Source organism: Bombyx mori, chromosome 1, assembly GCF_030269925.1.
Source record: "Bombyx mori chromosome 1, ASM3026992v2".
Lineage (NCBI taxonomy): Eukaryota > Metazoa > Arthropoda > Insecta > Lepidoptera > Bombycidae > Bombyx > Bombyx mori.
The window spans coordinates 19,540,562-19,555,600 of record NC_085107.1 but is presented as its reverse complement, the minus strand read 5'-3'; the positions used below and the strand labels follow the sequence as shown (position 1 = coordinate 19,555,600).

At 36.9% G+C, this 15,039-nt stretch overlaps 1 protein-coding gene across 1 annotated transcript in view; it reads left to right on the top strand.

Annotated features, from left to right (window-relative positions):
• Positions 1 to 15,039, top strand: part of LOC101746038 (ecdysone-inducible protein E75) — a 78,163-nt gene that overhangs the window by 53,276 nt on the left and 9,848 nt on the right. The window contains exons 2-4 of the mRNA XM_062670853.1: positions 692 to 819; positions 6,769 to 6,910; positions 13,672 to 14,427. Coding sequence (XP_062526837.1) covers positions 692 to 819; positions 6,769 to 6,910; positions 13,672 to 14,427 — 1,026 coding nt within the window. The remainder of the gene's footprint in view (positions 1 to 691; positions 820 to 6,768; positions 6,911 to 13,671; positions 14,428 to 15,039) is intronic.

Below are 15,039 nucleotides of genomic sequence, written 5' to 3'. Positions count from 1 at the left end.
TTCACTTCCTAACAGTTGCAATCCAAACGTCCATATTGGTTTCAGGATCATTTTGTAAATTAAGAGCTTATTGTCAGTGGAAAGTTTCGAGTTACGTGCCATCAGCCAGTAAATGTTTTTGGACCGCATGTTTAGCTTATCTCGTTTTGATTGGATATGTTTTTTCCATTGTCGGTCTTTTGTCCAGGTGCATACCGAGGTATCTGACTGTATCACATTGTGGCAGGGTGATATCGCACATTTTTACCGATGCGCAGCTTCCTTTCCTAAGTGTAAATGTTATGTGGACGGATTTTGTAGCATTGGCCTTTAATTTACTCAAGGTAAACAAATAATGATGGTGAATTGTATACAATTACCAACATCGCAACATTTATTGATGGTCTGATTTAACTAGGGCTTCAGGTCATTCAGATGCATACAAAAGGAATCCGTCCGACGGGGGACACATCAAAGGAAAAACAAACTTGTTATTTTTATTTAGTTCCGAGTATTTTCATATTTATTTACCTCTTAAACCTTCTCTGGACTTCCACAAATAATTCAAGACCAATATTAGCCAAATCGGTCCAGCCGTTCTCGAGTTTTAGTGAGACTAATGAACAGCAGTTGATTTTTATATATATAGATAGATATATCGATTAGTGTTTCTTCATAGAGTTTATTAATGATAGAAGCATTCCGTTTGCAGAACAACACTACGCACCTGACAGTGCAAGCGGGACCGCCGCGGTTCCCAAGACGGCAGCGCCGTGCAAGGTTTGCGGGGACAAAGCTTCTGGATACCACTACGGTGTCACCTCCTGCGAAGGCTGTAAAGTGAGTGATAGATGCTTATTTTTTTCTACTTTTTTTATTGCTTAGGTACCCATCACCCGTACGAACTCACAACCCATCTGGTGTTAAGTGGGTACTGGAGCCCATAGACATCTACGACGTAAATGCGCCACCCACCTTGAGATATAAATTCTAAGGTCTCAAGTATAGTTACAAGGGCTACCCCACCCTTCAAACCGAAACGCATTACAGCTTCACGGCAAAAATAGGCAGGGTGGTGGTAACTACCCGCGCGGACTCACAAGAGGTCCTACCACCAGTAAAAAATGCTATTGCTAAAATGGATGAACGTGATCACAGCCCACTTAATTTTAAGTTGTTACCGGAATCCGTAGATTTTACAATGCAACGCCCTCAAATTGGGTTGCATTAATGCTTCGTGGAAGAAGTAGGCAGGGTAGTGGTATATATCACTGCGGGTTTCAAAGGCGCCCTTTTAGCTTTTATTACACAAATATAGTTTTAATTTACATTATTCAGTTTATGCAGCTTTTCCTAACAATGTTTTATATAAATCGTGGAATCCATGAGAATTTGCTAAGCACGTACTTTATTAGATAAAATAGTAGCTGCCTTCGGGATTTGATTCGCTAGAAATGAGTTCACCGGGCGTCCTATCCTTTTAGGCCGGAAGCAGACTTGCAGATTATACTTGAGATCATTCAAATAGTAGGTTCCAATTTTAATTCGGAACAATGCATAATTTGCTTTCTGCATTCATATAAGTAATGAACAACAAAAATACGATCTCGCTCGATATATATATATGTTGGTACACGTCAGGGATGGCTGAGCGGTAGTTTCGTCATCACTCGTATTCGATCGTATTTGATTGAACTCAGTTTAGTCAATAAAACTTTTCAATAATAATTATTGAAACTCAACACACACAACTTTCACAATGACAGGATAAACCGACAGTTTCGTTGCACATACCGACAGACCGACCGACTGACTGACTGACTGACTGACTGTCAGAGACTCACTGCTGAGACGGACGGAATCACTGTCTGACACGAATGCCACGACTCTGTCCACGTACCGCCATTTTATACTGTGGCGTTACGGAGTCTACCCTTCATTTTGTGATATTTATCAAAACCACCGTCTTAATATTACTAAAAGTCGTTATCCACGACAACTAAAAGTCGTTTTCCACGACATATATATCTTCTTCAACCAGTGTTCACCCAATTGCAGTCTAGGTCTCATATGCACTCCGTTCTTTTCGGTCTCTTGCATTTAACATCCAGTCCTTACCAGTTTGCTTTGACCAGATCGTCGTACGATCGTCTAAAATAAATGCGAAAATGTTACTTATCTGTTACCTATGAAGACGAATTTCATACTTTATCTCAAAAAGTATGCTTACTTTCCGTCAACCGGAAAAAGAATCTTATCCCAGAGGTTGAAATATTTATAAAATTGGAGGATAGCTCTTCGAAAACATGCCCGGATTAGCGACGTCCGTTTTAGTCACACAAGAACTAAGAAGGTTGTTATGTATTATGTATATCTATACTAATATATAAATGTAAAATATATAAATATGTGGTTCTTACGGATGTTCCGTTATAACTACTGAACCATGCGTCCGATTGACTTGAATCTTGGTATCCATATAGAAAATACATGTACTTAATGGATAGGCTAATATTTATATGAGTGTTGGATTCGCTAATAATAATGACCCAAAATAATAATGTTAATTTTAAATGCCCAACGAAGCGGACGAGTACGGCTAGTTTGTGTATATAATAACAGTGTATTTCATACATTCTGTGCTAAATGCATTAAGAACATAAATAAAACTATTCCTTGATTCCGAAGGATAGTGACGTTGTTAAGCAGATATGTGATAGATTTTTTGACACAACAGCGTGTTGCAAGAAAATCTTAAGCTATTTAAAGAGAATGAGTGCATGAAATCTATACTATAATATTATAAAGAGGAAAGATTTGTTTGTTTGTTTGTTTCGAATAGGCTCCGAAACTACTGGACTGATTTGAAAAATTATTTTTCCATTAGAAGCCGACATTGTCCCTGATGAACATAGGCTACTTTTTTTTTTTTTTTGGTTTCATGTGTATTTTAATGTTTCCGAAGTGAAGCGAGGGCGGGTCGCTAGTCATAATTAAAATGGTATGCATCTTATGTGATATGAAGTCGATTTATCAGTTAGTTTAGATCAAAAGCAGATAACTATAGATATCAATAATACCAAATCTATAGCCAAGCTGCTGGTTAGCGCTATGAATTCTGTTAAAATATCGTTTCATGATGGACGTCTCAAGCATCATGAGTATCTAAAAACAAACCCAAAATATCCTCTAAATAGATGGGATGGGATATCCCCGAAAGGATAGCTCCTTTGAACCCCGTACTTTCAGATGACAAGCACGAAGTCTGCTCTACTCGCAAGTTGTGTTATGATCCCTACTCCTGATGTGCAGATCCTATAAAATAATTCTTCTAAACAAATTATTATATGTAATGTTTACTGTATGCATGAGGTTTGTTTTCCTCATTCTTCTTTCCTTTTGCGGGCCTACTGGAAGAGATTTCAACATGAAATAAGTAGTGCCCTTGTACTCTGAATTCTTATTCTCGTGTTTCTTCTAACAGCTGTGTGTACAAAATATATTTAATAAATAAACCCTGAGACCTTGACTAGGTATCCATAAAATACTCATTTTGTTAGTTCTGCACGTATTTACTAGATAAGCTGTATTATGTATCAGGAGAGCAAGCACATTACACATGCGTGTCTAAACTCAATAACCCGTTGCAGTATTGACATGTCACAAAAAATTTAAGTCATGGTTGCTGACAGGAATTAACTAGGTATTTCCTTTATTTATTTGTCTATTGAGCACGTCTATTATGGTGGGCATCATTTATTGTTATATTATACAGTATAAGCAAAACATCTTGGCTGTGCCCCTAGCATAGGTGATGTCCAAGAGCAACAGTAACTGTAAAACACGTTAGAAAACAGTTGATATTTTAAAAGCTATTTTCTAAATGAACCGTCTCTCAATGCGTGCCTAATTACAAAAAAAACATTATTTTGATTCATATTCTAGTCTTAAAATCAAAATGCAGAATAGATAATTTCACATATTTTCGATCTATTTTGTTTCAAATTACCTGTAGCTACAAATAAATGAACTGAATTGAAGCGTATTGCAGTCGGTAGACTTCGTGACATGAATGCCGTTAGACACCTTAAGACATGAGGTGAAAGTCAATTGTGCTGCGTAATTGCTGTCTCTATCCTTGAACCGACACGCATGATAGCTTCGCAGCGGAAACATGCAGGACAGTAGTACCCGACCGGGTTGACTGAGACTACGCCTTACAACTAGTGCGATTGCAGTGCTCAATCTTTTGAGGACTTTTTGAGCGGTGAAATCATTAATTGCTTTATTTTATTTTATAGATGATGACCGAGCTTTGCTCAGTTTATTTTTTTTGATAACGCCATCTTTTTGTGTCTTTAAAGCGGTTAGTTGCCCTCAATTAAGAAAAATAGTATTATTATTCGCCAATAGATGTAGGGAAGAGTCATAAAGTTGATTATTGATAAAGTTGATTAAATTATTGAAAACACGTATAAAACAACATTTGCTGAAAATAAATCGTAGCTAGATCGATTTATCGATCGGGCGATAAATCGATCGAATTTAGTAAAATTTTATGAAAATCGTTGGAGCCGTTTCCGACAATCAGATTATATATAGAAGAATTGCTCGTTTAAAGGTATAAGATTTATTGTGTACCAACATGTTATACATCAGCACAGAACATTACAGGTATCATATACATTGATTTCACACTAAATGTTAACACAATTACAGGTACCGACTGCGTGCATTGATATCAAAAAAGCGGTTCGTTGTATAAAAAAAACTATATATAACATTACATGAAGACCTTACATTATTACACATTTACTACCAAATACGCTATTATATAATTGAAAAAGCTCATTGGCAAGGTTGTAGACTTCTCGTCTAAAACTGTCAACAGTGCCAGCAAAAACTGCTTTTTACGATATGTATGGGCGAAGATGGAGTGAAACCATTTTTGGTTACTGTCTAATGCTAAATAACAACCGAAGCCTATAGAGATCAAGCCGCGACTAAATTTAGACTCGAATTTTAAATCTCAAACGAAAAGAAAATGAAGAAAAAACTTTTAATGGATACCGAAGAGAAACATAAATCTCTAAAAACCCTACAAACACCACATTTTACAAGATCGATAGCTTAAATAGCTTAGGTCTTCACGGACGAATGGCGCTGGTCAAGCGATACACGCTTCAGTGCTCAACTTACAAACCGTGCTCATTGGTCTATTAACCACAGATATGGTTGTCAAACTGTTGCAAAGTGCATCATCCACTGTGTTTCGTGGACGACATGGGGATATTTAGGTTTTACGATTATCAAAACAAAATGGAATTAATTGGATATGTGACAAAGAGGAGATTTCTACATATTTGTGTTTCGTACTGTATGTTGTAGTAGGGAATTGTTCTGAGCGATTGTTAGAGGCGGTCTCGATATTTCCTTTTTACCATCGCAGCGCCCGCCACCAAGGCATAAGCCTTTGAGAACCATTAAGGCTATTTTTGATATGCAGCACGGGAGAGGTAGCGATATTCTGATCGCTTAGAACAGCATACAATCTACTTATAAAAAATCAGCTATATTCAGTACTGAAGGTACACAAATGAAATAATGCACGAATTAATATATCAGCTCAAGGCCGTTGTTACATTCGTATTTTAATGATATTAGGATATTGTCATATACAATGCTTTGTAGCAAGCTGACGTAATTACCAATTACAGAGTAGCTACAATTCGGCTACGTAATTTTAGAAATATATTTTCTTATTTCTACACAAACGAGTGTACACCGAGAAGTTTGTTTAGTTCTTCAATTCGAAAAAAATATATAAGCGGTTGAGAAGTTCCTGAGAAACACCTTAAGTGATACCAAAAAAATGTACTTTTTTTTTGTGTATTGACGCAAGTTTTTGGTTGAGTACTCAGAGAAACCTTAGAACTGCCACCTTGTTATTCTCTATAGAGATTTTGCATTTTGCTTAGAGTGTTTTGTAGGCAGCGGCTTGGCTCTGCCCCTGGCATTGCTGAAGTCCATGGGCGACGGTAACCATCACCATCAGGTGGGCCGTATGCTCGTCTGCCTACAAGGGCGATAAAAAAAAATTATTTGTTCTCGCGTTTTGCTTAAATCGAAATTAAATTTACTTCTGTGGATTCAAATACTGTTACTTATCAATCTGTAAATAACAGTTTGAATATTGGTATATAATATAGTAGAATATATAGTAGAATAACAGTTGGCTATTAAAAAATAGGATGCAGAATTTTACTTGTGGTATGGCGAACCCTAAGATGTTTTGGACCGGATATCTCAAGATGGATGGAGACCTAACAGCAAATGGGTCGTGTTTCTATTACGAAGTAGTCAATTGTTTTGGTTGGGATTAGTAGGATTACCAGTGTTTCAGTGCAATCGAGTATTCAACTTACAGCCTCATACCAATGTGTCCCTATACGTTGTGACATCTTACTTATGACGATTACATCGGTAACCGGTTAATACGAGGTGATATTCTATGTTGCTAGAATATAAAAAAAATATTTAAGATTAAATTCCTGATGAAGGTATAAACAAACATTGGTTCATTTATACTAGAAGATCTCAAATATATTTTTACTGTCCAAGTTTATTTTGAAATAAATAATGAGAATTACATATTCACATAAAATGATACACAAAATAATCTTCTCTATCTTAATCAATTAAACAATGGTTATCGACCAAGGCTCTACAGAAAGAAGTCAGAAGAGAAATTCGCGCATAGTCTTTAGTATATCTTGTTGTTGTTCCCAGGGTTTCTTTCGCCGTAGCATCCAGAAGCAGATAGAGTACCGCTGTCTGCGGGACGGCAAGTGTCTCGTCATCCGTCTGAACAGAAACCGCTGTCAGTTTTGCCGGTTCAAGAAGTGCTTGTCGGTCGGGATGAGTCGAGACTGTGAGTAATTTTTATTATTTTTATTTCATAGCTTATCAAATTAAATCAATCAAAACATTTTTATTCAACATAAATGAAATTACATAGTTGTTGAACGTCAAAAACAACTACCGCCAATTCACAAAAACTATCCTCCGTCCTGAGAAGAACTGGCAAGAAACTTAGCAGGCATGTCTTTTTTCTTTAAATATTAGAGTATTTTTTTTAAATATAAGATTTTTTTCAAATATTTATTTTTACAAGGAGTACTATAACGTAACAATTATTGCAATATTGAAATGCCCGGAGCGAGCAACTCATTCCCACTTTGTGCAATCTCCTAAATAATCATTGATTTTATAGTAAGCTTTATACTTTATACGTTCTTTAATAGTTTTCTTAAACCTATGTATATGTAGGTTCTGAACATTTTGGGTTTTGTTGTACAGACGCACAGACAAACACCCGAATGAATTTCGTATCTTATGTAGCCTACTCATCGGCACATGAAGCTTGTGTTTGTTCCTAGTATTTTGATGGGTCTTTAGATGGGTGGACCTGGTGTTAGGTGGTTACTGGAACCATCTACAACGTAAATGCGCCACCCACCTTGAGACATAAGTTCTAAGTTCTCAAGTATAGTTACAACGGCTGCCCCACCCTTCAAACCGAAACACATTACTGCTTCACGATAGAAATAGGCAGGGTGGTGGTACCTACCCGCGCGGACTCACCAGAGGTCCTACCACCAGTAATACGAAACATTTTAGAAACTCAAATATACGTCACTATTATACGCAACTCCATTATCACATCGTCCAGACTTTTTGGCGGGAAAGCGAGGAGTCAAGTTGCGTGATTCGTTTTATTTTGTCTATTTAGTGTTTCTTCAGGTTTAAATGTGTAATAACGGTGGTTTATTAACTGTTTAGTATCTGTGAAAGTGCAAAAATGTGGGAAAATGAAACAAAGCCGCTGAACGTAATTTCTCGGGATCCTCCAAAAAGTCCACTGAAAAAGTCTCAGTAAATGACCACCATTTTACTGAGATTATAATTCATCCCATATCATCTCATTTCATTTCGTTTTAATTTCATTTCATTTCATTTTATGCCATGTTTCATATTAATCAACATCATTTCATTTCATAATATCATTTTTCATATAACAAAGTTTTCATTAAAATTAAAATAAGGCTTGACCTAAAGGTCTTAGTTACCAGGTCATAAAATCCCTTAAAAAAAATTATATCGTCTATTAATGCATTCGCCGTCTACTAGATTAAAGTATCTATTACATAAAACCATATCAAGGGGTGAAAGGGTATTTGTGAAATTTTTGCAATTTTACCGGAAAGCAATTTAAAGTTTAAATTTTGGACATCATAACAAAAAACCTTCTTCAGCTATTTGAATGGGGTAAACTGAAGTTCAATTCAAAACATCGAATTGTTGATATTAGTAGTTATATTATTGATATTAATAACCGAACTTTAATTAGAAAGATAAATGTCGCGTATTGAGCGAAATGTCATTTAAATCAAACTTTACTGGTGGTAGGACCTTTTGAACCCGCGCGGGTAGGTGTCACCACCCCGCCTACTTCTGCCGTGAAGCAGTAATGCGTTTCGGTTTGAAGGGCGGGGCAGCCTTTGTAACTACATATACTGAGGCCTTCGAACTAATATCTCAAGGTGGGTTGCGCATTTACGTCGTAGATATCTATGGGTTCCAGTAACCACTTAACACCAGGTGGGCTGTAAACTCGTCCACCCATCTAAGCAATAAATAAAAAAGTCTTTCACCCATCGATATGTCATTAACGATCCAACTAATCACACAGTATAGCGTTTTGAATTGAAATTAAAAACTAGGCGACGACGTTGCTGACTATTTCACGAGCATATTGAATGAATGATGAATGAATAATTTATTTTATTTCAGACAACAACAACTCCACATGTGTACATATAGTAGTAGTAGTAGTCATTGAATCATACTTAAAATTAACAACACCAATCAAATAAAAAAGATACATTTATTAAAAACTAGCTGACCCGGCAGACTTCTTAGTGCCTCAATTGATAGATAAAAGACCGAAAGTTTTGTATAAAATAAACTTAAAACAAACAAAAGGAATCCGTCCGACGGGGGATACATCAAAGGAAAAACAAAATTGTTATTTTTATTTAATTCCTAGCATTTTCATATTTATCTACCTTTTAAACCTTTTCTGTACTTCCACAAATAATTCAAGACCAAAATTAACCAAATCGGTCTAGCCGTTCTGGAGTTTTAGTGAGACTAACGAACAGCAATTCATTTTTATATATATAGTTTAAAAATAATTATCAGTTGAATACATTTCAAATATCGCATTCAACTATTATAATGAATGGCGTAATTTTCTTAAACATAGGCGCGGTGCTCTTCGTTTTCCCGAGGACACTGAACGAATTGCTAGACAGCGATTTTCTTTCATCACTTAGACTCAAAAACGAAAGACATAACGTCGAGAACCGTTCAAAGAATACTCTGACAAAGCGGTTCGGTTCTTTAACTTTTAGTGGTGACCTAAAAACTTTTCAAGTAGATTGCACTGCTTCGGGTCGTGCTAAAACATCGTGTGGGAGATATAATTCAAGTTAAAAGTTTTCGATACATTTATATTTGAATGAGGGATTTTAAGTATCAATTAGCCTATTATCTCCTAGATACTACTATTATCTCTGGATACTACTAGACTGCTGCGTACCACTAAATGATTATCTAACCGTCATACATACATAATAAATAACTTAATTCTAATTCCTGTCCTAAATTCTGAAGCTGACTGAGATTAAGCAGAAGGTTGTTCCACAATTTATCAGTTATCATGAATTATTATTTTTGGCAAAAAACTGTGAACAACCTCACGACTTACTTGGAGTAAAATGTTATCGGAGCTCAGAAACGCCGTCACAATGTGATTGCGATCACTGACACTTGGGGTCAAAATTTTAATTGTACTACATTACCGCTTTCTCAGTCTTCAAAGTAATTTGCGGCAGAAATGGGCAGGATGCACCTACCCGTGCGAGCTCACAATACACCGGTAAATGCTGCTGATGTAATTAATACTCAGGAAAAACTGTTGCCCATTCTCTGGTGAACCTGATGAGGTAGCCCCCCTTCACTTGGTCGATACCACACAGCTAATCACAATTATGGTACATATTAAAATATATAAAACAAATTGTCATTCATTGTCATTGTCATTTTTACTAGTGGTAGGACCTCTTAAGTCTGCACGGGTAAGTACCACCGACCTGCCTATTTCTGCCGTAATGCAGTAATGCGTTTCGGTTTGAAGGGCGGGGCAACCGTTGTAACTATACTGAGACCTTAGAACTTATATCTCAAGATGGGTGATGCATTTACGTTGTAGATGTCTATGGGCTCCAGTAACTTAACACCAGATGGGCTGTGAGCTCGTCCACCCACCTATTTAAGCAATAAAAAATCATGTATATTTGGGATAAATAATGTTGTTGAAAATGTTAATTATAGACTAAAAGAAAGTTTGTATGTAAACTATAAAAAATCTTTGGAAATTCTCATATAAGTATCACATGTCATACAATGAATTAAAAACATGAAAATCGAACGTTCGTTGTTTCTAGATTGAAAAAGAAAATCAATCTTCTCGGATGTTCTCCGAACTCGATTTTTAATTGAAAAAGACCGTCGATTGGACGGAGCTATGATAACAAATATATTTCTAGTCCCACTCGAAATATATGTTAAAAAGAATCATAGATAATAGTTTAAAATACTAAGGCATACGTTTTTGTAGCACGCTGAACTAAAATTATTATTGATGGTTCGATTTATACAATTGCAATGTAATTTTAATTCGATTTTTATAATAATAAAAGTGTAACATTTTAAACTAAAATAAATTATTAATAAAAAACAATAAAAAAAAAAATTTATATCGTTGTATAATTTTGGTGTTTGCATACGTATATAACAGGCGAAACTAATAAAATCGTGTCAAAAACTTTTCCTTCAAGCTACGAGCTACGGAATGCTACAGCCGTAGCAATTTCTATAGAGTAGGCGGAAGTTTTCTAGACCATAAATAATAATTCAGATAAGACTATTTTACTAGCTCATTTACAACAATTACATTTAAATTTAAATAAAATTTAATTTTTATTAACCTTAAAACATATTTGTAGCTTAAATGATTGAATTTGAAAAACGTGAACGATTTGAATCCATTATTTAACTAATTCTCAGTCTCATAATTTTAAATAATGGTTTTGTTGATGTGAAAAAAAGTGGATAGCCAAAACCTAATTGGCCATCAGTCATAGCAATGCCTTCATGAATACAGATATTCCTTAAAATGTAATTAAGAGCTCAATACGAAAAATACTTCAATAACAATTAATTTCTGAAGATTCTTCTGAAAAAGTATCATAATTTTACATAAACTGTTTTCTATTTAAACGTTAAACATTTTTCGTTTATAAAATTTTATTAATATGTTAAAATTCTTGTTTCAGTTCTGTTTGAAATTATTTGAATTTCTTAATTATTTACAGATGCATCTTATTTTAGAAATATTAATTAAATAATTTATATTACTTTAAATGTTTTATAATGTGTTTCATGCTCACAAAATCTATTCATCAAAGTGCAAACTCAAATAAGCAAACTATTTAAAAATATACTTAGTCAATAAGTAATTCAATTCAAGGTAGCAGATTCTTAAGCTTTTTCAAATATGCCCCAAACTATAAACTCATTAATATTAGCCTACAGATGTCCCACTCACTACTAGATAAGGCCACCCCCAAGGTTCGCCACTCGGTCCTGCTCAATAGGTCATCGATGTAGCTTGTGGGAAGCTTATCCACGCCGCGCTTTTGGGTCGTAACTCGAGAACTTTTACTGCATAAACATTGTAATAGCAATTGAAATAGTATAGTCATATGCCATGAATGAGTGAATTTAATATTTTGATTACTCTCTCATAATGTCATTGAATATGTCTAGCTCCTTCGACGTTGCCCAAAACACGTCATTACGGATCTTCCCGATTAATTAACGGTGCTTTTAGGTACCTCAAGCACCGGTCACCGTCTTCGTCGAATCCGTTGCTTACGACGAAGGGCTCGATGAGCGAATTAACTTAAGACATAGCCCACTGAGTTTCTCGCCGGATCTTCTCAGTGGGTCGCGTTTCCGATCCGGTGGTAGATTCTGCGATGCACTGCTCTTGCTAGGATCAGTGTTAGCATCACTCCGGCTTGAGCCCCGTGAGCCTCACCTACTAGCTAAGGTTACGCTGAAATAGTCTCTCAAGGCTATCAGCTTAGATAGGAAAAGAAGAATGTCTAGCAAAATTATATTATAATAAAACTAAAATCAGCTCAGTATCGTGTGAACTGTTTGTGTGAGCAGTTTAACAAATGTCATTTCAATATAAAGCTAGTGTTAAATAAGTGCAGATGATATCTCGTTCGTTCGCAACACGCATCAGTTCCATGAACTCTAGCACCCTAAACGGGATAAGTTCATTAAAGGGATCACACGCAGGCAACGCTTTGAATCAAGCCGCAACTGCAATTTTCTTATCATAACTGCCTCGGTAAGCGATTCCGAAGCGTTGAATACTGAGAATGGATTGTTGAGTCTAATGAGAAAATTGACGTCACGGTCAATCTGTAACTTATTGCATTGTAGAAGTACATGCGATAAAGGGTTATACAATGAGGTGACAGCTTGAAATAGATGAATAGCGTAGCTAACAGTAAAGTAACATTTTTTATGCCGGTGGTAAAATCACGACCCACCCAAAGTTAAGCCATTACTGGAGCACATAGACATTTCCTTTTTGTTTCGGGCCGAGCCAGACCTCTTATGTGGTCCCCACGCCTGTGAACGCGCGGGGTATGTGAGACTGATATGGTCACGGATAACATAGATATGAGGTTGACGTCTCAATAGCATTGAAAAGCAGATGCCCTTCCCTTCGAACAGGAATACACAATTTACTCGCGGCAATTGATGGTGGTCTTAGCCCGAGTTGGTTCAGAGAAATTCCTTCCACCAGAGACTGTTGGTCGTTAGCAATCGCAGTTTACTGCTGAACATTACCGCCATACCGCATACCTTTTTACATATGAAAAGAGATAGCTATTCAAGTTTAATATTATACACCGCCAAACAATTTTTTGATATACAGCAATTATTGAGTGTAGGTATCATTTGCCTAATTCTATTTTGTTAGTATAGTGAAATAGTCAGAAATTCCTTAGCATCATATTAACCTCAAAGGACAGAACAATACACAAATTTAATTTTGAATGTTTTGTCACAAAGCTGATTAACATAAAAAGCTAAATCTCAAAGGTAGTTTTGCTTTTCAAATCGAATAAAATAGTCATCATCATGTAAACGTCGAAAGGATAGGCGTAATACGTTTTTTTATTTTTATTTTACACAATCTTTAGCACATGGGTTTCAAAAATTTTCATTGCAATGAAGTGCAGTAGCATTGAATCTCAACATATAAAATAGTTCTTAACGTATGCAATTTAATCTCAGTTTTATGCACCGCCACAGCTGCATTGAACGCCGCCTATAACTAGTAATGGAAATCTTCATTGCCTAAAAGGTTTCAGTTAAAATCGCTATCTCGATCACTATATATCGAATACTAGATATAAAACAGTTATCGACATGTCCAAATACAATAAATATATTTTTAAGCAGTACAATTTTCCACAGCTGTCCGCTATGGTCGTGTGCCCAAGCGACCCCGGGAAGCTAGCCCTTCGGACCAAGAACAACAAGAGCAAGACCCCCCACAGGCTCCGCAATGGGAACTAGCGAGAGAGCCGCAACCCGAACCACAGCCCGAATCGCAGCGGGAAGCACAGCGCGAGCTGCAGCATGACTTACCTCCCACATCGCAACACGAACAACTGCGGAGAAGGCTACAAGAGCCGCCGCAGCCTCAAGAGCTCCAACATCATCGAGCACAGCAGCTAGCCATTGAATCCGTACATCAAGCACTGCGCCAAGCACAACAACAAAGACTGCAGCAAGCCCAGCAAGCACTTCAACAAGAGCAACAACACCGAATGAATCAGGCTCTGCAGCACGCACAGCAGCAGAGACTGCAGCAAGCGCTGCAACAAGTACAGCACCAAATGCTACAGCAAACACATCATCAGAGACTGATACAAGCGCAGCAAGTGTTGCAGAGAGAGCAGCAACATAGACTGCAACAAGCACAGCGACAACTCTCACAAGACCAGCAAGAAGCGCAACAACTAATGGTCCAAATGCAGCAACGAGTTCCCGAACCCGTTGCCGGACCTTCCACTGAAGACCAGGAGTCGATGCGAGCTGGCGTCCATCGGGATCTGATCGATCAAATCACGAGGGCTCATATTGAAAACAACAGTTATAGGGAAGGGCTTCGTGAGGAACTAGAAGACCGGACTGAGGTACTCAAAATCGAAGGTCTAACCACCGGCCGTAAGTATTGCAATTTAAATGTGAAATTATAAATAATCCACCGATTTTGAAATTGCTATGTAAAAACTATTCAGTTGCATTCCGCTGCAAAATGGTCTAAATTATTTCTTGACCAAACGCACTTGACGGTATTTCTCTTCTTTATAATCCGACAAGATTCATTTTGTGTATGAACAAAATTGGTAGATGGTCGCCATCTAGCTGAAAGTAATTTTAAAACTATTTGTGAATAAAGAAATGTTTCGCTGGCCTAGTCAATAATGAAATTCGTAATGCCCATCGAGCTGTGGCCTCCGCAGTTTTTTTAATGTTAGACATTCACCGATTGTGGCCTAAAGGTTAAGACGCCCGGTTCAAGCGATGCAGCAGTGTTGGAATCCTGCAGACAGGAACCCAGGGGGCAGTCGTTGTACCGTAAAAAAACAGAGAATTAGAACTCATGTTTGAACGTGGATGGCGGCATTTATATTGTAGATGCCTGAGGGCTCCGGAAAACCACTTAACACTAGGCAGGCCGTAAGCTCGTTCACCCAACAAAAGCAATAAAATCAATAAAAATTATGAGCATTGAAAAAAACCCTTAAACGTCTCAGGAACCTTCTTACTAGTCTC